Source organism: Rattus norvegicus, chromosome 1 (assembly GCF_036323735.1).
Source record: "Rattus norvegicus strain BN/NHsdMcwi chromosome 1, GRCr8, whole genome shotgun sequence".
NCBI lineage: Eukaryota > Metazoa > Chordata > Mammalia > Rodentia > Muridae > Rattus > Rattus norvegicus.
The window spans coordinates 156,109,599-156,137,008 of NC_086019.1; the positions used below are offsets into that span (position 1 = coordinate 156,109,599).

The 27,410-nt window shown below is 37.2% G+C and overlaps 1 protein-coding gene across 2 annotated transcripts; it reads right to left on the bottom strand.

Moving 5' to 3' along the window:
• Positions 1–125: 125 nt before the first annotated feature.
• Pcf11 (PCF11 cleavage and polyadenylation factor subunit) lies at positions 126–27,352 on the bottom strand. 2 transcript variants are annotated; one of them, XM_008759657.4, is made up of 16 exons: positions 25,892–27,352; positions 22,212–22,337; positions 20,461–20,649; positions 19,962–20,156; positions 17,538–18,655; positions 16,576–16,756; positions 15,995–16,478; positions 13,868–15,420; positions 10,403–10,502; positions 6,094–6,213; positions 5,579–5,684; positions 4,352–4,535; positions 3,383–3,538; positions 2,877–2,969; positions 2,402–2,437; positions 126–1,185 (listed from the first exon to the last, which is right to left on the bottom strand). In XM_008759657.4, the coding sequence occupies exons 1-16, from the start codon at positions 26,636–26,638 to the stop codon at positions 970–972; spliced, it is 5,604 nt and encodes a 1,867-aa protein (XP_008757879.2). In that variant the 5' UTR covers positions 26,639–27,352; the 3' UTR covers positions 126–969. The 2 variants fall into 2 exon arrangements, with proteins under 2 accessions (XP_008757879.2, NP_001414361.1); NM_001427432.1 differs by having other exon boundaries at positions 16,388–16,478; positions 25,892–26,368.
• Positions 27,353–27,410: the final 58 nt, after the last annotated feature.

The window sequence follows — 27,410 nt, forward strand, 5'->3', positions numbered from 1 at the left end:
TACCATATCCTTATCTTCTATAAATGGAAGAATGTATCTGGGAGTGTAGCTGGCACTGCACTCTTGTTTTAAAACATGTACATAGGGGTCACATTTTAAGGTCACTCAAGAAATACAAACAAAGATTGTTCATCATTCAATTTATTACATGTATGAATATTAACATCTCATGTTATCCATCTAATTCAATCAAAACCAACAAAGAAAAAAGTTAACCATGTTTTTCATATGAACATTCTTACACAGAATCCCTGTAACTTAAAATAGAAATGTGTTCATCTGCATTAAATTGACAATTTTAAAAATATTTTCTAAAAAGAAAAATCACTTTTAGTAGTTAAATATATTTGTTAGTTGCTTGATGGCATCAGTGTCCAAGTTTAAGAATAAACATACTTTCCAAAAGTGGACATTGTGGGTGAGTCTAGCTGGAGATACATATCTATATGTAAGCACACATGTCCTTTTTTTTTTTTTTTTTTTTTTTTTTAATCTTGCTTTTCTATTTGAGAAAAACTAAGTTTGAACTTTGCTGCTATAAGTCCCAGGAAGCTACTAGAAAAAAACATCGTGTTAAGATTGCTGTTTAGTTCCATTCTTGCCCAATAAAAGTATAGAAACACTGTCTTTATTTGATGGTGTGCATAAATATTACACTCCATGGATAGCAAAAATATTTTTATTTATAATTTACAGTTCACAAGTGAAAATCGTACATTTGTACACATACAATTTCATTTTGTTACATTTGCACTCATCTACAGAACTTTCACACAACAAGCACCTGAAACTGTGCAGGCAGTAGGAAATGCAAATACTAAAATGTATTTATTAACCAAATGATAGCTGAAGGCCCTGCCACAGCTAGACAATTTATATAGATATGTCTATATATACATAAAAAAATTCTTCACCTAGATCCAACAGCAGCCTTTGTTAAAAAAGAAAAGCATACCTTTCTCATTTTATTTAAACTGACTCAACTGTATCACTTTCTGTTTTAATTTCAGTGGGTGTTGCTACACTTTCTTCTGAACAAGCTGGTGGGGCATCAATTTGTTCTTCCTTAACTTTGGGATTTTCACAGGGTTCTTGTAATTCGTTTTTGACAATGTTCAACATAATGTTCAAAGGGTTTTCAACTGGTGTCTTGCTGGGAGATGGTGTACAATCAAATGAAGATGTCTACAAAATGAAAATCCCTATAAGTACTAATAAAGGTTCAAACCATTAAGTAACAATTTCTAAGAGTTCAGACAAAGGACTACGACATTCAATTACAATGCTTGCTTCCTACAAGCTAATAACACTGTTCAGTATGTACTCAGCAAGGAGTACATTAACATTAGTATCATTAAAAGTCAGACAGGCTTCAGTAGGTAATTGTTATAATACAAAAGACAATCCTATCCTAATTTTGTGAGTCTGTTATGTGGATTTTAAGTAGTCTTTTGAGATCTTTTTAAATCCCTGCATCAAAAACACCCTAGGGAAGCTCTAGTCTTTTAGTGACCTAAATATGTATTAAAATCTATATCAAACCAGTGCCATGAGTAGTCAACATGTTCCACTGGTTTAGAAAAGTCAAGGTCAAGATATAGATATAATAATTTGAATTTCTGGGGCTACTAGACTGATGTTTTTGACAATTTTATATAAGTCATCAGTTAAAGTGTATTATTAGAGCTGAGAAGATGATGCAGTGGATAAAATGCAAGTTTACCATGCAAGTGTAAGGGCCTGAGTTGAAATCTCCAGGACACACATAAAATTTAGATACATAAGAGAATCCCTGGGAACTTGTAAAATAACTAGACTGGTATAATCACAAAAGAAAAGAGACTCATTAAAGGTTAAGGACTAACACCTAAGTTTGTCCTCTGACCTCCATATGTGTAACCTGCATTCACATGAAAATACAGACACAAATATTTTTATTTATTGACAGTGTTGCTAAGTGGTCCTGATTATCCTGGAATTCACTATGTAGACCAGGCTGGTCTCAAATTCAAGAGATCCTCCTGCTTCTCAAGTGCTGTGATTAAAAGGTATGTGCCACCAATGCCTAGCCTAACAAATTTCAAAATATCATCCCTCTACCAAGTGACTAAATACATTAAAAAAAAAATTAGTTCTTCCCAGAGCCCTAAAAATTTTGCCCGTTGTGATTCTTTTTAGTTCTCAAATTTTCTGTCTGGTTGTCCAGTAAAAGTTATAAAGATTCAAGTAAACAAAACTAGAAGTAAACATTACTATGAATTTTAATTGTATTTTATCAGTAATAAACCAATGTACATCAGAGCATAATGCCAATATCTAATAAACAACCTACTAACTTTAAAAAATTAAAATAAAATTTATTAATATAAATAAAAATATACACTATCCAAAAAGAACTTACATTTTGATAATCTTCATAACATGATGGATGGTAAATCTGAAGAAGGAAAAAAATAGTTATTACATGCATGTTCATTTTTAATACATTTGAATTTTTTTCTTTAATTTTTAAACCAAGAGATGATAAAATTCATTTGGCCAAAAAAAAAAAATATCCAAACTTTTAACCTAACATAACTTAGAGTGAAAAACCATTTCTTTAAACCTGGCTTTGTACACTTAAAATGTCTAGCTCTATTTTCAAGAGAATAACAGTTATGATTATAAGAATGTAGTTAAGACAGAAAGTTTAGTTGAGTCCAGTTTAAGTATAGAACCATATGGTTGCTAGAATTCCTCTAAAGGAAACATTGACTATTTGAAGTTCAGTATCTTTTCACTAAACAAACCCAGAAAGGACTATGAATCATCTTCAAAAGGGTGAGTTATTCTAAAACATGATCATTAACAATGCCGTATAAAGAACTGAAAGTTACCTTTCCGTCTACTCTAATAGCATTTTTTAAGTGCCATTCTTCCTCCTCTTCATCCCAGTACTGTTCAAATTGCTCTTGACAGATTTCACAACTCTAAAATAGAAGCATATAAAATAAAATTTACATTGTTCATTAAAATAAAAACAAACCTTTTGAGTAAGAAATTTTAGAAAATCTAAAAAAAAGTTTTATGGATTATTCCAGCCTTTCACAAAAAAAGGTTATTAACATTTCACTATTAGTCACTGATGGCATCCAACCCAAACTGGTCATGAAACAGCCAAGACTTTCTTGTTGGCTTTTTTAAAAACCTTAACAAGAAATCATTTTTATATTTGCTACAACAATGTCTCATGTACCTTAGGCTGGCATCCAGTTCAATATGCTGGGCCTGGTCTTGAACCCTGATCCTCTGTGCTACCATGCCAGGGATAAAACATGTTTATGACTTAAAAGGATGTGAGGTACACTGCCAGAGACAGGAATTTCGAACACCATTCTATTACCTCAACTGCTCCAGCTGGTCCAGCAGGTACACTTTGGAACTCCTTTTCTTTAGCAGCCTCCTGAGTTTTAAGGACAACCTCTTCATGAACCTTTTCAAAAAACTGGCTTTTTGCACGTTCCTCCAGATCAGCTATTTCTTCAAATTCTATCCAGTCCTTAAAAGAAATTGATGTAAAAGATTAGGTTCATTTCTATCCACATTTTTACAGTTTTGTCATAACTGTAATCATGTTAAAGTTATGGGTACATTTTCATACAATGTGCTCTGATGTTACTTTAATATACTTGTTTTCTTTGAGCCCTATAACTAATCTTTTTTCTCTTTCCAACAGGGTCTTCATATGTAGCCCAGCTGTCAACCACGTAGCTATGCTTGGCCTACTGGCAATCTTCCTCCTGCCTTAGCCTTCCACCTTACTAAGATTACAGGTCGCCAAATCAGGCACTGACTGAAATCTTAATGCTAATTTCCTAGTAACTCTAAGATACCACTAACAAGATAAACTTCACAGTTTCATTTACATTTATTTTGGAACTGGACAGATGGCTCAATGGTTAAGACCATTTATTGCTCTTGTGGGACCAGGGTTCAGTTCCACTAACATGGTAGCTCACACCAATCTGTTAACTCCAGTTCCAAGGCAACACCCTTAGTTGGCCTCCTCAAGCACTACATAAGTGCATTTCATCTTTAAAGAAGAACTAAAAGCTCCAACAAATATTAAAGAAATGTTAGAAATTTAAATATTTTAAAGGATTTATGGGTACAGGTATCCAAGGAAGCTAGAGGTGTCAGATCTCATGGAGGTGCAGGCAAGATGCTCATACACAAAATAATCATAAATCTAAAAAATAATCCACGGATAAAGTTTTATTCAGAAAGTTCATGTTAACCTTCAGCAATTACTTAAACATACACTTCAGTATAACTGACATCTAGATTACTCAGAGGCATATGGATTACTTACTGTTAGACTGTAGTACCAACGTCTGTGAGTGACTTTTCTGCTAACATCTTTCTCAGTTCTATTCTGTCGATAATGCCAGTCCAAGTGATCTGCATAAACATCTGTCTGGGATGTCGTAAACCTCATTCCACAAGAGTAACATTGAATCCCAGTGTACAGCCGGTTTATTACACTGTCATAACGTCTATTTTGAAAAAAGAAAGTTTCAAGTTTTAAGACATGACAGTGGCTAAAAACAAAATACTTAAGTTTTCTATATCTTAACAGAAATCAAACCAGAAAGATTTATGTAAAAATTACTTTGTTACTGACCCTTTTTACTTTAGCTTTGGAGCCTATTTCTTATTTATAAATTTGCCTTGGTTACTTATTTTCTTTTGGCTAAAAATGGAGAAACACTATAGGTTCCCTAACAAGGCAACAGTAATTCAACTGCTTAATATGAAGTTACTATCAATAAAGAGAAGACATGATTAGTAGAAAGAACAGAAAGAGAATTACAATTATTAATGTTTTGAATAAATAAATGACCTTTTTGAGTTTAAAGAATAGTTAAAGTTATAAGTAATAAAGTTTAATGTGTAACAAGAATAATTAAATTATATTTAATTTATATGTGTAAATGTGCACATGGTGCAGGTGCCAGAGTATAAAACTGTCAGACCCCATGGCTGATGTGGCTGCTTGGCATCCAAGTTAGAGACTCTGAAAAAACAGTATGTGCTCTTAATCACTGAGCTGTCTCTCCAGACCCTAATGTTTGCGTTTTATTTACAGTTGTTCCTTGCTATCTAGAAGCAGGATGGCTCACACTTGTAATCCCAATATTCAGAGTTCAGCTCAGGCTAACAAGACATCTCAAAAAAGAAAGTAGAAAATGATATAAATAAATAAATAAATAAATAAATAAATAAATAAATAAATAAATAAATAAATACAAAAAAACATGAAATAAGGCATGAATATAAGTACCTTAATATTTAAACTTGAGCACAGGTAAAAGGTATGATTCAAGCCACTGTTCTCTAAATGACTGTCACAGATGAAAGTACTCTTCACAAAAGCTTGATGGTGTGAGTTCAACCCCCAGAAACCACAATAGAAGGAGAGAACCAACTCCCAAAACTTGCTCTCTAACTTACACAAACATGGTAGGTAATACCTCCACTCACACACAAGTACAGAAACAATGCACAGTAATAGTAAAAATTTTAAAATATCACATACTGCTTCAATTCTTCAATTGTGAAATTAGTAAGATCTGGAACATCTTGATCTTCATTCTGATCCTCCTCCTCCTCAGGGGGAGGCTGAGCAACAGCCTCATTTACCTCTGCAGTCGACAAGATTCATTTTTCAATATCACATTCTGTTCTGTTCTTTATAGCAAAACACTGGTTACAAGCATTAAGTGTTTGATATGACAATTACTGGCAAAGGAACCTAAAGAAATTTCTTAAAATCTTTTTTCTTCAACATTCAAATTATTTTCAAATACCGAAGGACTAGTAAAATTCGGTATATGGTATTTATAGTAATGTTAACTAAAACAGTAGGCCAGGAGGATAGTTCAATCTGTAGATATTGTTAACATTTTCCTTATAAAAAAATTACACTTGTTTTTCAAAAGATATTACAAGGTATACTAATGTATTCAAGAGTAGAACTTTACAATAACCTACTATACACCATAATAATAGTATTTAAGCTTGGTGTATACAAATGTATACAACCATACTCACGTGCTGTAGCTGAGTCAGGCTGTGACAATTTGAGAATTCCTGTTTTTAGCAGTTTTGAAAACAATTCGTTTACATCCACCTGACTGAGATGATTATCAGGGTAGGCCTTAGGAAGACCGCCTTAAAAAACACACACAAAAAAAAATTCTTAATATAAAAGATATAAAGATTCATACCATATTAAGTATTTCTTCAAAGTTATAGCTTTCTTCGAGATATTCCACCAACAATAAATCTTTGTAATGATGTGTTCAATTATTTAACAAGTTCAACTTTTCTTTTTGGCTGATAAATCATTACTTGAAAAATATTCCAGGATAATAAAAGCTGTGTGTGAGTGTATAGACTAATTATATATATGATATACATATCATATATAAAACTTACTAAATTATCAAATTTATTTTTAAAACATTTTAAGTTATTTAAACTAAAAATATTTAAATATTTTAAATTATCAAATTTGTTATTAAATTATTTTAACTTTTTAAGCATTTAATATATTTAAATAATTTTTATATATTTACAATTTTTTGTTTGTTTGTTTCTTTTTTTCGGAGCTGGGGACCAAACCCAGGGCCTTGCGCTTCCTAGGTAAGCGCTCTACCACTGAGCTAAATCCCCAGCCCCTATATTTACAATTTTTAAAAGGGGGGTATTACTTGTCACTTTATCACTTGTCTAGTTACTTGCACATGAAATAAAGCAGGATTCAAGGGACAATAAGTCTTATGATCCTTCTATGCATGCAGCACAGTTTCTAAGACCAACTTCCACCTTTCTATTTCACTAGCCCTGATCTAAACACCTCAAAAAGTAGTTCTCTAAAGATTAAGTAGTGAAGTGTCTCTTTAAAAAGACCACAGCCGGGGTTGGGGATTTAGCTCAGTGGTAGAGCACTTGCCTAGGAAGCGCAAGGCCCTGGGTTCGATCCCCAGTTCCGAAAAAAAGAACAACAAAAAAAAAAAAAAACAGCCAAATGGAGTACTGCTGTTGTTCCATGGTATGATAAACCAGAGAAATGGTTGATGAAAGGGTATGTATGAGCCCTGAAGCCTAGAACACTTACCCATCTGATACTTATTGAGCTGGCCTCACCAAGGAATTCAAACCATTGCTAAGCACTATCAACTTTACCAAAGCTTTAACAAGTTGAGTAAGACAACAATCTTCTCAAATTCAACCCAACCCATTATCTTGCTAGCACTATGCTAATAACTAATCCTTTAACTCATTTGTAAAAACAAGGCCAGCAGGTAGGCCAGCAGGTAGGCAGAAGAGTGCTTTACCTAGCAAACTCAAAGGCCCTAGGTTTGGGTTCTAGTACTATTTTAAACAGTGAACATGGTGATGTATCCTCGTAATCCCCAGCACTCAGGAAGCAGAAGCAGGTAGATCTGTTAAGAGGCTAACTTGGTCTACATAGTGAGACCCTATGTAAAAATTAAGTAATATTTAAGTGTTTACTCTACTGTTAACCATATGACTACACCTCCAGGAAAAAAATGCTATTAACTATTCCACTGAAAGGCAGAATCAACTTGTATCCATAATACATATAGGCGCTACCCTTGATCATTAGATAAATCCACTACAGTGTGCATATATAATATAATTGTCTATTCAAATTAAGTATCTAAATGCAGGAATGTTTGCCTCAATAATCAATTACAATGGCATTTACACAAGTTCAACATGAGAATGAACTATTTGTATGTCTAAGGGGGATAATTAGCTATTCATTTGTTTGGAAGTATCCATGTTTCCTCGGAGATAAAGAAGAATATTACGCTACTAACTCCTAGAATTTTAGCTAGACACTCAACTTTCTAATTGCGAGACATAAAGTAGTTGCTTACTGCGGCCTAAATTTCTACTGCTTGTAAAAGAGGATTAATATAGTTCCTGTCTGAGGTTGACGTGAAGGTTAAATAAATACTATTAGTAAGGCAATGAGGTGTTATTTGGCACAATATACAGTTCATAAAGGGGAGAGCATATCTGTCACACTAAAAGTTCTTCAAAGGATGAATCTTACTAAATTCTTCCTAGCACAAAGCTTTCCATGCAGTGCAGCAAATGAACAAGAATAGAACTATGGAAAGAGTATTACTTTCAATTAAAGAATATTAAGAGAATCTGAAAGACAGCTTCCTAATAATAGTTCATACTTTTTGAAAGAACCAGTAGAACTTAAGAAAAATATAAAAATATGTATAATGCCTCAACCAATATTCCCACAGGGAGCAAACTCATTTCATCTGCAACAAGGCTCATATAAATGCTAAATAAATAAATAAATATCAATATTCTAAAAATAAGAAAAGTATATAGTTCTTAAACCTTATGTCATCAGCTTCAACATGACAAACTTTTTCTAAATAATTTTATTTGTGTGTGTAGGCACATGTGTACAAGTGCCTAGAGACCAGTACGCATACTGTGTGTCTGTATGTACATACACAAGTACCCATTAAGACAAAAGGTACTTGATCTCACTATAACTCAAGTTACATTTCTGGTAGTTATGAGCTATCTGATGTAGGTAATGGGAACTAAAAAAGGTCCTCTACAAAAACAGTATATATTCTTAAATTCTAAGCTATCTCTACATCCCCAACAAATTCTTTATTCAACAAGAAAAAGTAGTTTCTAAAGAAGAATATATTCATACAGCACTTAAAACTTTTCACACACCTCATTTTTCTTTTAAACTTTTAAGAAATTAATATTTCTTCCAAGAAATACTGACACTACTATCTCCTTTTATAGAAGAAAAATTGAACAAGGATAACACTTGTTTATGCCTGACCCAGCCACAACTATGGGGGTTGCTTACTAACCCTAATTGTCCATCCAGAAATTAAAAGAATTTGTACTGAATTTAAATTGACAAAATTTTTTTTAATTTTTTTAAAGATTTATTTATTTCATGTATGTGGGTACACTGTCACTGTCTTCAGACACCAGAAAAGGGCATCGGATCCCATGACAGATGGTTGTAAGCCACCACGTGGTTGCTGGGAATTGAACTCAGGACCTCTGGAAGAGCAGTCAGTGCTCTTAACCACCGAGACAACTCCAGCCCCCCAGAATTTTTTTAAGAACTAATTCATAAATTGTAGCTTCATTAGAACCTCCCTAGTTTGTAAGTTATGAAAATTCTTTAAAACTTTGTGAAGTCAGTAACAAAATTATATTCAAAGTATCATGTGTTTGGAGGGAGTTGTTTCTTTGGTTGTGTCTTTTGTTTGGAAGATTTTTGCGTATGGTATGGAATTCAAGGCTTTGTACATGCTCGGCCAATGATCTATAACCAAGCTACTATCTACTCCCAAAAGTATGTTTCTAAAACAGCTTAGAAACGTTTTGAACCCAGGGCTTCATGTATGCTGGTTAAGTTCTGTGCTCTAATACTGAACTGTATTATATACCCAGGCCTTACAATTTAGAAACTAAAACAAGTATCACAGCAGTATACACACACACACACACACACACACACACACACACACACACACACTCACACACTCTCTCTCTCGTGTGTGTGTATGTGTACACAAAAATATATTTCCCATTTACCACAAAGTAAAATTAATTTTAAAATTCATTATTAGTTATAAGTCACTCTAAAATAACAAAAATACCTATCGGGAGACCTGGCTAAGAAATTAGGGGTTTTTTCTATTCATTCACCCATTAAAAACTTATAAATGAACCACTTTATGAGGTAATATTCCCCAGTATTATGTTTACTAGATCATAATACACACAGTCAAAAAAGCTACAAATATCAACTAAAGTTTCTGTTTATAGTTTTCTTCAGCCTATCACAACAAAATTATCAATCATTCCTTCTAGCTGGAGAGATGGCTCAGCGGTTAAGAACACAGACTGCTCTTCCAGTGGTCTTGATTTCAATTCCCAGCAACCATGTGGTGGCTCACAACCATCTGTAATGGGATCCGATGCCCTCTTCTAGTATAGTAACAGTGTACTCACATATATAAAATAAATAAATCTTTTAAAAAATATAATAAAATTAAAAATTATCATTCCTCTAGCAAACCTCAACTCATTACATTTTCTTCCCTCTTGATTAGTCTACATGTCCAATCTAATCATCTCTAGCTGTAAAACAAGGTTTGTATGACCTAATACAACAACATAAACTCAAAGAATAAAACACTTTACCCAGATTAAATTTCTACAAATTGAACACAATCTCTCAAAAATGCCATTTTCTAAACCAAAAGCTATTGAACAAAAGTTATGTCTTGAAAATATCACACAGTTCAGAAATACATACCTGAAGGATTTTGAATAAAAGCTCCAGGATTCTGTGGATGAACTGGTAAAAACTGTTGTCCTTGGCCAAACGCAACTGGCTGAGCAACACCAGTCAGAACCTTTAAGATAAGTGTTAATTTTAAAAACAGTCTCTCTATAAATTTCTAATAACATTCTACCACATAAAAATGTTCTAAGGCCCAAGTCTATGATAATAAAGATTTAGAAAGTAACAACTGGTGTACTTCCACAAACTTTAATAGTTTCTAATAATTCTATCTGTTTCAGAGTTATAAGGAACTGAGACTAAGTTAAAAACTTCCTTTAAATAAGGATGACATAAAAGAGCATTCAGGATGCAGAGGCAGGACTCTGAGTTTGAGGATAGTATGGTCTACAGCGAGTTTCAGGACAGCCATGGCTACACTGAGAAACCTTGGGGGTGGGGGGGGGTACTTTCTCAAAGTATAAAGAAATGTGTTTATATGGGGTTGGGAATTTAGCTCAGTGGTAGAGCGCTTGCCTAGCAAGCCCAAGGCCCTGAGTTCGGTCCTCAGCTCCGAAAAAAAAAAGAAAACAAAAAAAATGAAATGTGTTTATGCTATACAAGTCACTTTTCCCTTGGTATGTTTTTTCTTATTTCACAAAAGGAAGAACTGAACTGGCCTCCAGAAATAAAACCTTTACATAATCACAGCTGCTACTTAACAAAACTGAAGCCAGAATTCCTAACCTTGAATATTTTCCACTCAAAAGTCTGTTTTATGTTTCAACCAAGTATGATGGTGTATAACTACAATTCCAGGAGTGGTAACTTGGGAACTGAGGCAAGAGGACTGCAAATTTAAGGCCATCCGGAGTTATGCTAATAAAACTATGTCTTGGGGGGAAAAAGCAAAGAAAAAAAACAATGTGAACTTCAAGCAGTCATCCTACTTGGCCATCATTTTTGAATAAGGTTATAGCGGGAGTTCACAGTATATTACCAAAAGTCATCAAAGGGAATTTAAAAAAAAAAAAAAACTGCTGGGGATGGTAGCTCACATCTATAATCCCAGTGTGCTTGAGAGGTTTAAGACAGGGCAACTATCTTGAATTTGAGATGGAAGTGAACTATACAGTTTGAGGTCTGGACAGCATGGAATAGAGTTAAGGCCTTAGCTACAAAAAAACAAATCTGAGTGTAGGCCTTAAATTATGGCTTAGTGGTATATCATCTGTTTAGAGTCTCTGAATTCAAGCTCCAGATTAAGACTGCAATAAAGATAAAGATTGCAATAAAGTAGTAAAATAAGTACTGTAGTAGCATACAAATTTAGTACTTTGGACTTAGTTACATGAATATTTTAGTCTATTATTATATGAATAGTATATATTATATATACTGTTATAATTTATAAATCTTGATCACTATCTTTGTGACAACAGTGTAGAACATGAATGAACACACACACAGACACACACATACAAACCAATTTGATACATCACAGGAAAAAAAAAAAAAGACTAAAAATTGTACGGCATTTGGTAATGACAATCTCATTTCTACATAGTTGAGTTCCAGGTCATATGGAGCTACAGAGAAAGACCCTGTCTCAAAATCAAACAAAAAGCTGGAGTTGGTTCAGTGGTTTAAAGAGCACTGGCTGCTCTCACAAAGAACCTAGGTTTGGTTCCTAGCACCCCCCTGATTGACTCACAACCAACCACCTGTCATTCCAGTTCCAGGCGGGAATCTAATGCCTTCTTCTGGCCTCCACGGTCACTACATACACATGGTGTGCATACATACATGTAGGAAAACATTCATACACATAGAATACAACAAATAAACCTTGAAAAAAAAGTATGCAAAATAAAGCCAAGGATGGATGGACAGGCCTGTAAACTGAACAATTTAAAAAGCTAAGACAGGAGATTTGAGAATTCAAGGGCAGCCTGAGCTCCAATAGCAAGCTCTAGGCAGCTTGAGCTCAAGGAAGACTCATTTAAAACAACAAAAAATGCACAAGTACATGGAAGGATGACTGTATACGTTCATGTGACTACCACATATCAAAAGGCAGGTAGCAAGTTTACCGTGTGGGGATTAATATCAAGCAATTGTATCCAACTAGAGTACCTAAAAGTGTTGTGAAAATTGAAAATTCAAAATTATAAAGATATATACAACTTCATTTCTTAACTCAGACTAAAGAAATTCTTGGTTAAAAAGAAACATTCAAAGCGAATCAGTTCTAATGTTTTCTTTTAAGCAAATCAGGGCTCAACAGTTGTGCAGGGTAATGGAGGTCATTAAAACATTGAATTAGCATGAAAAAAACAAAAAAGAGGGTTGGTGAGATGGCTCGGCAACCACACGGTGGCTCCCTCTTCTGGTGTGTCTGAAGAGAGCAACAGTGTACTCACATACATACAATAAATAAATCTTTAAAAAAAAAAAATTCAACCAAGACAGTTGAGTGGGGAAAGGTGCTTGCCATCAAGCCTGATGACCCCTGGTTCACACATGGGTAGGAGAAAAGTGCTCCCACAAGTTTCCCTCTGACCTCCACAAGCTCACCATGGCACATATGCACACCAACACAAACACACAAAAGTACAATTAAGTAAGAAACAGTTTAGTGGCACAGACAGTAGAGTGCTTGCCTACCACACACAAAGCCCTTGTTTAACCCCCAGAACTGGAAACAATGGGCACGCTGTAGTTCTAACACTCTGTGGGTGGAGACAGGAGACGCAAGTTCAAAGTCACCCTATGGAACACAGAGTTCAATACCAGTCAAGGCTAAATGAGACCTTTTCACAAAGAAATGAAATGATATGAAATAGGGACTGAAAAGATACTTCAGTTGTTAGAAGTGCTTTCTGCTCTACTCTTCCAAAGAACCTGACCCAGGTCCCAGCAGGCATATAAAGCAGCCCACAGGAGCTCCAGTGCCCTGCATCTGGCCTGTGTGTCACCTGGACACACCTGCAAGAACAGGCACATAAAACATAAACTATGGTCTTTTAAAAATAAGTGCACACATTCCGTTAGAAGGAAGACATGAAGAGAAAAACTGAGAAGATTCAGTATCTTGGAAGAGCTACAATCATTTGAATATAAGTGGCAAATATCACCCCCCAAAAACTCTCACCCCGCTTTCCAAATATCCAGGTGTTACATTAAGTATATTAAGAACATACACCGGCTGGGGATTTAGCTCAGTGGTAGAGCGCTTACCTAGGAAGCGCAAGGCCCTGGGTTCGGTCCCCAGCTCCGAAAAAAAGAACCAAAAAAAAAAAGAACATACACCATAACGTACGTTTTTAAAGCCTTTCCCAAATACTAAGAACATTTTTTTAAAAAAGAAAAAAGTTAACTCAACCTTAAGAATTAAGCTACACAGAGTATTTGAGCGCAGCCTAGACTACAAATCTGTCCTAAGTTTACTTACCTATGTAATTACCACATAATTTTAGAACAACTAGAACAGCTTACCTGTTGAGATGTCTGAATATTTCCTACTGACATTGGTGTAGGTAAATTGCCAAAGTTTCCAAACTGAGAACTCTGAAGATTCTTTTCATCAAAATAGTGTCCGGATGGTCTGTTAATGGGATTTGGGAAATTCTGGTTTCCAGGGCCATGTGGTCCATTAAAATTTGGTCCTTGAGGTGTATCAAATATTTGTTCGTGTCTTTGGAACTGTAGTCCTTGAGATGGAACATTAAAAGCATTGCCCGGTGGATCACTATATGGGCCAGTCTGATTGAAAGATTCAATCCTTTGTGAAGGATGATTGTCAAATCGGGTTCCTTGTAGACCAAGAGGAATATCAAATCTTGATGCTTGCTGGTGCTGTGGCCCATCAAATCTTTGAGGTACACCATCAAATCTCGGTTGAACCTGCTGTCCAGGTGGCCCATCAAATCTCTGTGGACCTGGCTGACCAGTTCTTTCAAATCTAGGACCTGGCTGGCCATGTAATCCATCAAATCTTGGCAAAAGTGATGGCTGACCTGGCTGTCCATCAAACCTTAAAGAGTGACAACCTTCAAATCTAGGACCACCTTGACCCAGAGGCCCTTCAATTCTCAGGCCACCTCCTGGTACAGGACCCTCAAACCTCATTCCACCTCCTTGTTGAACTAAAGGTCCTTCAAACCTGATCCCAACCCCTGGTTGACCATGTGGTCCCTCAAACCTAAGGTTCCCACCTAGTTGATTATGTCCTTCAAATCTCAGACCAGCTACAGACTGACCATGGGGACCCTCAAACCTCATTCCAACTCCTTGCTGTAGCAAAGGGCCCTCAAATCTGATACCACCACCTGGCTGACCATGAGGCCCATCAAACCTAATTGCAGCCCCTGATGGACCATGACCCCCTTCAAATCTGAGTCCACCTACAGGCTGACCTCGAGGATTATCAAATCTAAGACTGCCCACAGGCTGTCCATGAGGTCCCTCAAACCTGAGACCACCCACAGGTTGACCACGATGTCCTTCAAACCTGAGACCACCCACAGGCTGACCCCCTGGTCCTTCAAATCGTAAACCACCTGCAGATCCCTCAAACCTCAGACTAGGTGAACCTTCAAAACGAAAACCACCTCCTCCTCCTTGACCAATTGGCCCTTCAAACCGCAGAGGTGTTCCTACTGGTCCTGGAGGGCCTTCAAATCTCAAAGGACACCCACCTCCTAACTGACCTTGTGGTCCTTCAAATCTCATAGGGCCTCCTCCCCCAATTTGTCCTGGTGACCCATCAAACCGAAGAGAACCTGGTGTAGGAGGTCCATCAATTCTAGGGCTTAATTTATTAGGTCCTTCAAAAATCATCTTGGTTGGGCCATCTCTCGTCACAGATGGCCTACCAGGTCCATCAAATAACGGTCGGTCTTCAGCTAGAGCTGTAAGTCGCTGATTTGTATCAAGGCCAGCAAATCTTGATGCTGGGCCATCTACAAATGGTTTATCTGAATCTTCATATCTAGGTCGCTTAAGTGGAAAACGATCATTAAATGGCGATCTCTGCTCCTCTCGTACACCTTTCAAAAAGAAAAATAAACATTTTCACTAAAATGAATTTATATCCACTTATCTCTATTTCTTATAGTTATCTAAAACCTATCCAAAGATTATCTCACTATATTAGTGGGTAGGGAAGAGACAGACAGCAACAGTAAGTTAAGAAGATGCCCTTTTGATTCAGATATACCTAGGATTAAAAAATTCCCATCCTATCAAGGTACTTGTCATTTCACTTTGAGAGCAAATTACTTAACATCTCTAGTTTTGTTTCCTATTTGTAAAGCTAAAATAAAACTTATTTCCTTGGATTTTGTGGATTTAATCAATTTTTTTTTTTAAAAACTTAATGAAGTCCCTAATATAACTGATCTTATAAATTATTAACTAGGTCCCTTCCCTTTCCATGAGAAAAGGCAACAAAACAGACAGACAGACAGACAGACAGACAGACACACACACACACACACACACACACACACACACACAAAAAGGTAGTCTGAACCGTGATAAAATCCAGCCCCACTTAGCTTGTTCATTTTCCCTTCACTGCTGTGTGATTCAATAGGCATAATCTCATTTAACTTTTTCTACCTTTAGCAGAGACTTGCTCGTCATGTCTTCTCCGGCCCTCATGGGGTGAAAGATTCTCAGCATAAGTACGACTCCCAGATATAGGAGAAAGACGTCTTGCTCTTTCACTAAATTGTTCTTTTCTGTCAAACTGTGCTCCACTATTCCTACTTGCATGTTTACTTTTGGATGGCTCACATTCTATTCCAGACAACAAGGCATCAGTCAAAGGGTAGTCAAAAATATCAGGATCTAAGAGATCAAGTCTTGGAAATGAATGCTGAACCTGTGTCCTTTTCAGTTTTGCTTTATGTTCATAGTAGGTTAATTCAGCATCAGATAAGAGAGGTTTCTTTTTTAATCCACCTTTATTTTCTTCTTTAGGACTATCCCGTACATTGCATCTATGTTTACCTTCTTGATACTGAAATAGCTGTCGAATTTGATGCACAACAACAAGGAACTCATCCTGTGTAATTTCACCAGATGCTAAACGTTCACTCGTCTGCATAGGGATGATAAAACAAAATTAAGTATTTTAAATATAAAAAATATTAAAAACTGAATAAAAGAAAATAACTACATGAAATTAATGATAGTACCTTTTGAAGTAATTCTCTTTTGCTTGCAAGAGTTAATTCTTTAGGAATTTGAAGATTGGCATCTACACTTAATCGATGCTGCTGCTTTGGAGCTCGAGGTGACAAGATTCCTTTAGTGCTTGACCAGCTTTCCCTATGCCTTAGATGAGGAGGCTTACTATGTTCATCTCCCTGTTGTAAGCTGAAACCACAAAGGCAGTATTACTTCGAAGCATTTATTTAAAAAATAAAACTCCCAGGCTATACTTAAGGATATTTTAAGGATCTGGTTAAATAAAATAGGAACATAAAAGTTTTTCTGAAAATTTCGAAAAAAGCAAGCTAAATAAAGAATTCTGATTCTTAGAGTTTTAATTCAGAGATTTAATTCAGGGCAATGATTATCTAGGTTTAATACTAGGTCTGACCCCTACCAGCAGTACTACCAGCACACACACAAAGTAAAAAATAAATAAATAAATAAATAAACCAAGCTGACGGAGTAGAATCATAAATTCAAAGACAAGAGTGGGCTAGCTAGCATATTCCAGGCCAAGTGGGGTTATATAGCTAGACCCTGTCGAAAAACACCAACAATTAAAAACAAAAAACAAGCAACTATGATTCTTGCATATAAACATACAACACCTCTAGAAGATGAGTAAACCTCTCTACAAGTATCTAATGAAATATAGTTAACCCACTGGCTTGTCTAAAAAAATTAATTGTAATATCCAATTAATATCTAAATTAACACTACCTTTTAAGTGTGTATGCTAAAGCCAGGAATGAAGAATCACACCTATAATCCCAGCATTAAGGAGGCTAAAGTAGTAAGACTGTCATTATTCGGAGGCCATCCCATACTACTAAGTGAGTTCATGCTAACATGACAAACGTTTGATTGAGCATTGCCTTAATAAAGTAAAAACATCGAAATAAAAATCATACATTTTATTTTAACAAAAACATCAGCAACATACCTTTTATTTTCTTCCCAACCAGATTTCCATCTTTTGGCAGACTTAGAGCTTTGCCAATTCTCTATATTCTCCTTTGGGTCACCACCTGACTTCATAGAATGTTGACCTGCAGTTTCTTGAGGCCGGTCCTCATCCATCTTTTTGAGTCGTCTGGGATCTCGAACATCCTGCTTAGCACTTCTCTTAATATTTCTTTCTTCCCTGGAAGGTGGTGGAAATTCGTCCATATGTGACTGTTTAAGACCTGACTGACGCATCTTTCCAGCTTTGGGTGCCAAAGTGGGAGACATACTTCTTTGCCTTCGTTTGGGTGACCGTCTATCTCTTCTCTTTGGGGAATGTACAATTGGTGACCGAGACTTAGGTGACCTTGATCTCGATCTCTTTCTAGTACTTGATCTCCCTGGTTTTGTCCCCTGTTTTTCCAATTCTTCTGTAACCATGTCTTGTTTTTGGACAACGCCATTTATGATTTTACTTCTACTGCCAATCAATCTATGTTCAGATGATTTCATGTGCTCATCTTTATCCTTCTTTTCTGCAGTTTTTCTCTTTTCTTTTACATCTTCATCTTTGCCCTCAGCTTTATCCTGAAGATGCTTCTTTAATCGTGGATCTCTCTTGTTCATATCAGACAACCTCATACTTTCAGATTCTTGATTTTTCAAGTCTTTTGTGTGGGATAATTTGTTTTTCAAAGGTGATGGTGATTTAGACTTAGATTTAGATTTAGAATCTAACTGGTCAAGTTCTTTCTTGGTTATTCTTTCACCTGATTTACTTTTTTCTTGCTTGGATGAATTTAGTTTTTCAGAGGGCACAGTCTTACTTGTTTTAATATCAGACTGGTTTATTGTATTCATTACAAATTCTTTCCTATGACTCTGCTCTTTGCCATGGGAAGAATGTTGGCTCATCCTGTTAAGTCGGGGATCCCGGTTAGTTCCTTTCAAATCTTGCATTTGTAAGGAGGGACCCACTCGGCTTTTGTCAGGTTGTACAGGGACCTGATGGGGAGTTTTAACAGCCATAGTGGGAATTTGAGGAACATGTAATTTAGATGGTGCTGAACCAGGACCCAAGTTGGCTGTCTCCTGCTGAACACTCAGAGATACTGCCTGAAATACAAAATGTTCATGTTAATACCATAACCAATGGAGACTATTTTTTTGTCATTATACAGATTATATTAGAACACTTCCAAATATCCATTTGCATTAATACTGCATTAACAATACATACTTTTGGGTGGGGAAGGGGACAAAAGGAGGGGTTAAGGGTTTCCCTATATAACCTTCGAGGGCCTGGAACTCACACAAAGAGAGGTCTGCCTATCTCTAGCTCCCAGTTCTGGAATTAAAGACACATTATCACCAAGCATGGCAATATTCTACTTCTTTTTCGGAGCTGGGGACCGAACCCAGGGCCCAAGCGCTCTACCACTGAGCTAAATCCCCAACCCCAATATTCTACTTCTAATGTATGAATATAATGAAGAGTCCAAGAAAATAAATGACCTTACTTCTTACCAGCCCTTTACATTTTAGAATAAAATTTCTAATACAATGAAAAAAATAATTCCTCAAAATCATCTATGATTCTAAACCAGACTGTGGCTCAAAACAGTAAAATGACTAAACTACAACTGTTCTGCACAAGACATAGAATGATTCTAATTAAACTTTGTCATAAGATAGTTCCTCTCAAAATGTTAATGAACTTATAAAATTCTGTCTTCCTACATCTCAATCTCAAACTTAGATGCACATATGCTCTTGCATTTCTTTGTTTTTGATGACTTTTGTAAACTTTTAGAAACCTGATTTGTTCATGAAAATTACTTAAAGACATTCACCATAATACACTATCTTAGAACTGAAATATTAAAACCATATTAAAAACAATTGTAAAACAAAACTTAGTGCTAATCTAGTAAGAGTTGTATTTTTATTCCTAATGTTTTAAGACATGCTGCCCAGGCTGGCCTCAAACTAGCTATGTGACTAAAGACGACCCTAAATTTCTTTCTCCTGCCTCCTATTCCCAACTACTAGGATTACAGTCTTATGCCATCAAACCTGGAACTATGTATAATAGGGATCCCAGTACCGATCCTAATACACATGTGTGTGTGTGTATATATAGTTACACATACACAACACATACATTCACAATATATATAATATATACATATATATTACACACACAATAGACACATTTGCATCCCAAGACATCAATCTAGAAGAACATATTGAGAAAAAAGCATACCGTTCAAAATCAAGTGTTCTATAATAAGGATATGAAAGTTTGGCTTAATCAGTATCATAATTTTTAAATTAAAGTAGGTTAAAGTCAAAATACTCAAATTACAAAATAAGTGTTTCCCTATTATAAAGATTTAAATAGCAAATTTCCCCTACTTACCAGTTGTGCCTTAGCTTGTTCTAACTCCAGTTCCAGCTTTTTCTGCTGAAGTTCTAGCAACTGTTTTTGTTTTGCCAGTAACTGTTGCCTTATTAGTTGTTCCTGGGTGAGATTCTTTTGTATATCAGGTACAATGGGAGGAGTGGAGATATTAGGGGAACTGACCACTGTGCCAGGTGTTGAAGGCTCATCAGGCTATAAGAAAAGAAGACTTTTTAAGCAAAACATTTATTTAGACCTGCCAAAGGTCAACCAAAAATTATCAACTTTACCTTACTGTTTTCCATAGTCACAAATATCCAATACAAAAGTTCACAAAAAAGTGCTTAGGGATTTAAAATGCCAAATGTTACATAAAAGATATGGTGATTACACATACACATTTACTACTTTTTCAATTTAAACTGATTCTAGTTTTTTGCTTTTTGGAACGTTTACAGAAGTTAATACTTGAGAGTCAAATTGTACTACCATATATATCATTCACATAAAGACTTACCGATTTATTTAAAAATTTGGGATTCACATGGATGCTAGATGTATTCACATTAGGAGGCAGAGGTTTAATAGGCCAAGCAGGATCTAATGAATTGACTCTGACATCCAAGGCATAAAGTTTCTTCAAAGGGAATATTTCATCCCATGTGGAACGTAATTTAAATAAACTTTTTCTAGTATTTTCATCCACCTAAAACAACAGAATAATTCTCTGGCTTGTTAAGTTACTATAAAATGTTATATATTTTAAGTATAAAGCTACTTCCAACTCACATATTATCCATTTGTACATAAAAACTTATTAAAAGCACGTTTGATTGCTAATTTTTTTAGTTCTCAAAAGAAATCAGAACAGTAGTTATCTAGTAGACTTTAAGCAAGCAGCCAGGAAACTTTTTATCTTTTCAAAAGCACAAAAGGCTCTACATTTTAGGGCTTGATATATTCCTAATAAACTTACTGGATGAAAACATAAAGCCAGAAATTGGTTTACCTGATGGTTAATTTTTTTATGTTACTTGCTAGTAGCAAATAGTTAAAAAGAGAAAATTATCTTAACAACCAAACACAATATCCTATGACTATTATCTATGAACTACTACTTTGGATACAGAAGACACCCTCATAATTTTTATTCGCAAAATCCTAGGCAAGAATGGGCATTATATATCTTGCCTGTTCACATTGTAATGTATGTAATAAGATTTTCAGAAAACAGAAAAAGTACTTACACAAGTTTTTAACTTTGGCCCTTTATCTATATTCATGTTTTTAGAGAATATATTTACAAGGTCACTTTTATTAACTATAATAATACTAGAAACCAAACCTCCAAATAATTGGAACATACTGAAATTTAAATCAGGTTAAGTTCCCCTACTTATTACAAAGTGGGCTGTCCTTATCCTCCAGTAACTAGTATTTAGCAAAATCTACAAATATTCATACCACTGACACTTTTTAATACCTGAAATACAGCTTTCCAAAACTACTCCTCTATATACTATTTCTTTTCTACCCACTTAAATAACCCTACTACCCAATTTTACCATTCAGACAGCTGGTACGTTCTATAAAAAGTATTAAAATATGACATCAACTATGTTAGTAATCTTTAAAATAAATATATTCAAGGGCCCTATTGCTTCAGAAAACACCTCCTGCTAACCAAATGACCAGTTACAATATCACAATGGAAATGTACAATTTCTAGCTATTAAGCATTTCTCCCAAGCACTAAAGAGGAATTAAAGTATTTCCAGAATAACTTAAAGCAATTATCTGGTCCACCATTCACACATACCTGTAACTTTAACACTTTAACAAGGTAACAACTCTAAAAACCATTGTGGGGAAGGGACTTAATAGGAACTATGAACTGAGGGACAGGAGGATCATGCTTTCCACTCCCCAACACCAGTTATTTAAACTACAAAACTAGGCACTATGGAAGCTAACTTTTCATCCATATTCTACAAATAACTTCATATAACCAATACATTTCAAAAATACACAATTATACAAGTTAATTAAGGGTATACTCAAATCTTGAATGGATTAAACACCATCCACTTTAATACTCTAGAATAAAAAAACTATCATTTGTCACTTTCTTTAAAAAGGCACTTTACTGTAAAATGTCCAAAACAATGAAACATTCCACCACCCAAGAAAACCCAACACAAGACCAGTATTTATTAATCTGGAACACATTTAAAACTTTTTCAAATGTTTCTAAATATATATATATACCTTTTCAAACACACAAATAAATGTTGCAACTAGATTTTTAGTAAAGGCAGTGAGATACTCTCTTCCAACATTTTTCACGATAGAATCCATAAGGTACATAACTGGAAGCTTCTCTGAGGAAGGAGCCTAAAGTATAAAAAAGAAACTGAAAAGTTTAGTATAGTGAATTACCACCAAAAAATTACTTTTAAAAGTGTTTCTAAACCTACAATACAGACCTCTAGTTTTGTTGGTACAAAATCTTTTGATGTTAACTTTTTAAGCCTTTAAGTGTTCAAAAGTACTTGTTTCTAACAATGTTTTAATTGTGCATTAAAAAAAGTTCAGAATTATAAAGAGAAAAAAACCATTATCTCTAGTACTTTATACTTAACATAAAATTGTGTGCATTTGGTAAACCGTGTTCAAAGTGACAATAAAAGGAGAGGAAAAAAATATTTTCTGTAATCCAAGTGTCAGCTTGGGGATCATCAGTGTTTATCTTGTACCTTGAAATCAATCAAGTACTCTGCTAGATGCCCTGGTTTCGCTGGACAATTTTATATGTTAAAAAGTCTATGAAACTTTGTTGTTACCTATAAAATTAAATTACTTTTCTATAATCCAAATAATGAACTTAAACACACTTCACATATGAAGTCAATGGCAAGACGCTTAAACCTTGCACACAAACATGCAGAAGTGCAAGCTTGTTACTGATACAAGAAAAACTGGATAGAGGAGCCGCTGAGTCATGTAAGTCAGGTTCAACTGGACTGGAAACCTGGATGTCCTGACGGTTCTCTTCACAGCATGGACTGTCGTCGAAACATTTCTCCTCTTACATGCACAAACCAAGGATTCTAAACTTGTGCTGAGCCAGAGTGGTGATGCTGATAAAGGTACCAGCCCTTCCAGGGTAAAGTTGCCCCAGTTGAACTTCAAAGTCTACCCACCACTGGCTCTTAGAAGGTACAGCAAGCTTCCAGAAAGCATCAGCAGGTTCACAGACTTGTTGGGAAGCACTAACACACATGCCATATAAGCTGTTAACTGACTCCACAGGAGTACCCATGATTTAAGAAAACAAAACTTAGGTGAACCCCCAATTACCCACCCCATGTGTATATGAAACTAGCTGAACACTTACCCATAGCTACCTGTAGCTAGGGCAGGCTCACACTTCTGGGGTATACAATGTCATACTTCATAAAATAAATTGCCCTGACAAGTGTGTGGAAATGCTCTTGCTTCTGTTATCACCTTTACAACCAAAGTTGACTAAAGAAACATCTGAGTAATTCTGTATTAAAAAGAACTTATGTGCTAATAAAGGGTTCACAAAGTCACTGTGTGGGGGCAAACTATTAAATACCAACATGTCAAATGTTTTATTGGTGTGTCTTCACCTTATCATGTCTTGTTTTTGTACTTAAATAGGCTTTTTTAACACCACAATTTGTTCAATAGGCTAGTTTTATTGTACAAGTGAAGTCCTATGTAATATCCTTTTCCCTACTGTTACGAGAAGACTGAAATTAGGTGTGAGTCCATTAGTTTAGTTTTGCTGAGATGCTAAAGAGTAAGGACACGAACATACACTCCCAGAAGCACTAAACCAAGCCAGTTGCTACCAAATAATGGCAAACCCTCCCCTCACCCCCAACCCAGATTAAGATTCTTTCCCCAAAGTGACCTTTACATCTTCCACTTAGTCTGGCTTTACAAAAATAACCAGGAAGCATGTGCCCAAAAAACTCTTGCGCTTACTTTCACCAGAAAATAGTCCACCTATTTTCACCACTTTGTGTAACAAAATACAAATACAAGTTTTATGTGGTCAATATAGTCTGCATAAAGTTTTCAGTTCTCCAAGGTCTTGTAGATCCATTTTAAAACCAGCAAGAAGCTGTCTCCTTTGAATGGCAATCTGAGCTGCTAAATATTAGGTGCTGTGAATATCAATACCCAAAATATAGTTTGAAAACTTTTGTTCTTATAAATCCAAGTGCTGTTCTTTTTTTAAAGGTATTTAATGTTAAGTCTTCAACAAGGAAAAAAGATACATTTTCTCTGCCAACATGTAATGTGGTTATGAACAAAAAAGTTGAGTATGAGGAGCGCTTCCTTCTTAAACCTCATACTTTAAAAAACATCTGTTTCAGAGGCATTCAACAGGAAAAGGTGAAGACTTGTTTTAGCTGTCAAAATGAACACGATAAATTTGCTGAGCCCTTAAAGGAAAAAAAAAACTTCCCCCTCTTTAAATTAAGGTTTGAAAGGACCACGTGAAACCGTGTATCTTGTGAACTGATTTACCCAAAAGAGTGGATGGACCTAAAGAAGAATGAACCCAAGTCACTTAAAGACTTTTGTTTAAAACACACAACCACATAAGTAAAAATTCTTGGAAACAGATTCTACACCTTACAAAGGTAAATAAAAAAGACAAATACATATTTTATATGTTTTATTCACAAATTTTATAATACCAGTCACACATTTCAAAACCATTTATTAGAGTCAGACCACTCAGTTGTACACTAGACAGAAACCGTCTCTAAACAATATATTGGTGGTTGTTGTTAAAAGTGGCCTTTTAAAAGGGGTTCACTCTGCTAAAAGGAGGCTCATCCTGATAATTGCAATCACTAACAACTAGAGAAAAAAAAAACTAAACCTTAAGTACAAGCTTGAAAAGTAACTTAAAACGTATTAATTGGGAAGCGGTTAAGACTCAATATAACTAAGTTTAACAGTAACTTTACTTAAATGACATATCGCTCCCACATGAATCCACAGAAAAGGAAGACCAGAGGGAAAACAGAAGGTAGCAAAGGACCACTTCGGTCAAGGGGTGAAGAAAAGCAAGCCTTCACTATCAGGGGAGGGAGAAAAAGAGAATAGGAAAGGAGGGACTGAAATTTTCAAAGAAACTCCAAGTATTTGTTACCCACTGGGCCAATTCTCCACCTACAGGTTGGATAAGATCTCCCCCCACACGCCCAAACCCCACCCTCGGCCCAATTTCCCTACCACTGGGGCAAAATTAGACCCTCCGAGAGGAGAATAAAAGTTTGATCTAACAGCCCCCACCCCAAAATGGGGTTGACGGGTGCGAGCAGCTGCCTGGCTGGCAGGGAACGGTTTCTCCTCTCTTCCCTTTCGCATCATGTGCTTTGCAGGCGCCATGTTGAGCTAACAGGCCGCTGCTCCACTCGGGGCCAATTCCCTATACCCAACCCACCGACAGCTCGCTCCCAGGTCCCCCTTCACCTCCTTCCAATCCACAGAGCACAATTCCCCAAAAAGGACACTGAGGGAAAGCCCCTCCCCACCTTCCCAAGGGCTTAAGATGGTTTGTTTTTAACTCTTTCGCTCCCAAAACACAAACTGTCTCTAAGTATTCCCCCATCCGAAAAGGGTTGAACCCAATGCGTGCGAGCGTGGGGACGTACTCAGAGGTGGCCTAAATAGGGAGTTGGTAAGCGGAAATGGGGCTCCACCCTGCATCCTCCCCGCTCCCTCCCCGAAAGAGGCCCACGCTCCCAGCCGGGGCCAAAGACCAAGCCCGAGTCGGGGGTGGGGGGTTGGAAAGGAGGAACTCCGTCCCCCTTCGGATGGAAGCGAGACCTGGGATGAGGCTGACACTAAAATCAAGGAGTATTAGAAGAATAGGAGGCTGCGGGGTGTATAAAAACCTTGGCGGTTTGGGCCTCGATGAGAGAGACGATCTCCTTGGCGAAGGGCAGGTTCTCCTCGGCTAGAATGGTCAGCATATTGATGTGCGGTTTGCTATTGAAGGTCAGGTCTTCCAGCGACGACTGATAATCCCGACAGGCGTCCTCCCGGGCCCCCGCAGCCCCGGCCTCGGCGGGCGTCTGCTCTGACATTGCGCCGCGGCCCCCCTCCGAGGTCCGCCGCCGCCGAAGCTGAAGCCGCTCGACACCCCGCCTCCCTTCCGACGCCTCGGCCTCGCTCCCCGGGTCTCCGGCGGCTGCGGCTTCACCACATGCTGACCGCGGAGGGGGGATGGGGGACGACCCAGGGGGAACCTCGGGGAAGAAACGCCGCAGCCTCACGGGGAATCTCCGTCTACTTCCAGCCGCCGCCGGGGCTTCTTTCTCCACAGACACAAAATGGCGGCGGCAGTGGCGGCTCCAGCTCCGAAAATGTCTGTGTTCCCAACCGCTGCGTCGTGCGAAATGAACTAGGGGAGGGGAAATGTGCGGTAAAGGGGCGGGGCCGTTGGAAACACCAGGCGGGATTGGCTGGCCCGCGCGTGTCACAGGCCCCGCCCCCGGCCCTTCCGCAATACGTCCAAGCGCCGCCTTCTTTCCCGGCCGAGACTGGGCTTTCGCAACACCTCCTGCTCCGAGACGCTGTGCAAAGGACGGTCGGTTCTCATTGGCCAATTCGTAAGGGACTGTTCGGTCATTTGTTACCATAACAACCCATCCAGGGAAGCCAGTGGAGGACGGCTGCTCCGGTGGACCGGCCCAACCAGTTTATGAAAGCTGCACCAGGCCCCTTCCTTCTCTCCTTTGCACTCCTCCAAACACTGGGCGGCCTGGTCAATCGTCTTCCTCCCGCCTGCCTCCGGGGTGCGGGCCGTGGTACGGGTGAACTGGAGCAGCGAAGGCCTCCAGTCAAGGCCAGGCGCCGGGTCTCAGATGCTCCCGGGAGCCTGGGCGGGGCTCGTCGGGCCAGCTGTCCCTCAGGCATTAAGGCGGGGGCGGAGACGCCTGGCCTACCCGGAACCCAGACTGGAGTAACTCCTGCAAACAGCCATACTCATAAAAGCACCTAGACAGGCTTGCAGGAGTTGAGTCCCCAGGAAAAATGCTTTTATTAAGAGGTGCTATGTGAGAAAGGCGTTTCCAAAGGAGTTGGAGATCTTTTGAAGAAGTCACATTTCTGGAAGGGTATTCACAATAGTAAAAGCAAGCCCCGAGCCTAATAGTACTCCCCTCTCCATTCTGCTACACTTCCGAGTGATCTTAGAATACATATAATATCTGAGCCATGCTTAATGACTCAGGCCTTGAACCTCAGCCCTCACGAGGCAGAGGAAGGTGAATCTCTTGGAGTTCAAAGACAGTCAAGTCTAAATGTCAAGTTCCAATCCAACCAGGTCTACATAACGAGGCCCTATCTCAAAAAGAAATATATATATTATATTCCCAGCACTAAAGAGGCAGAAGCACAGTGATCTCTGGT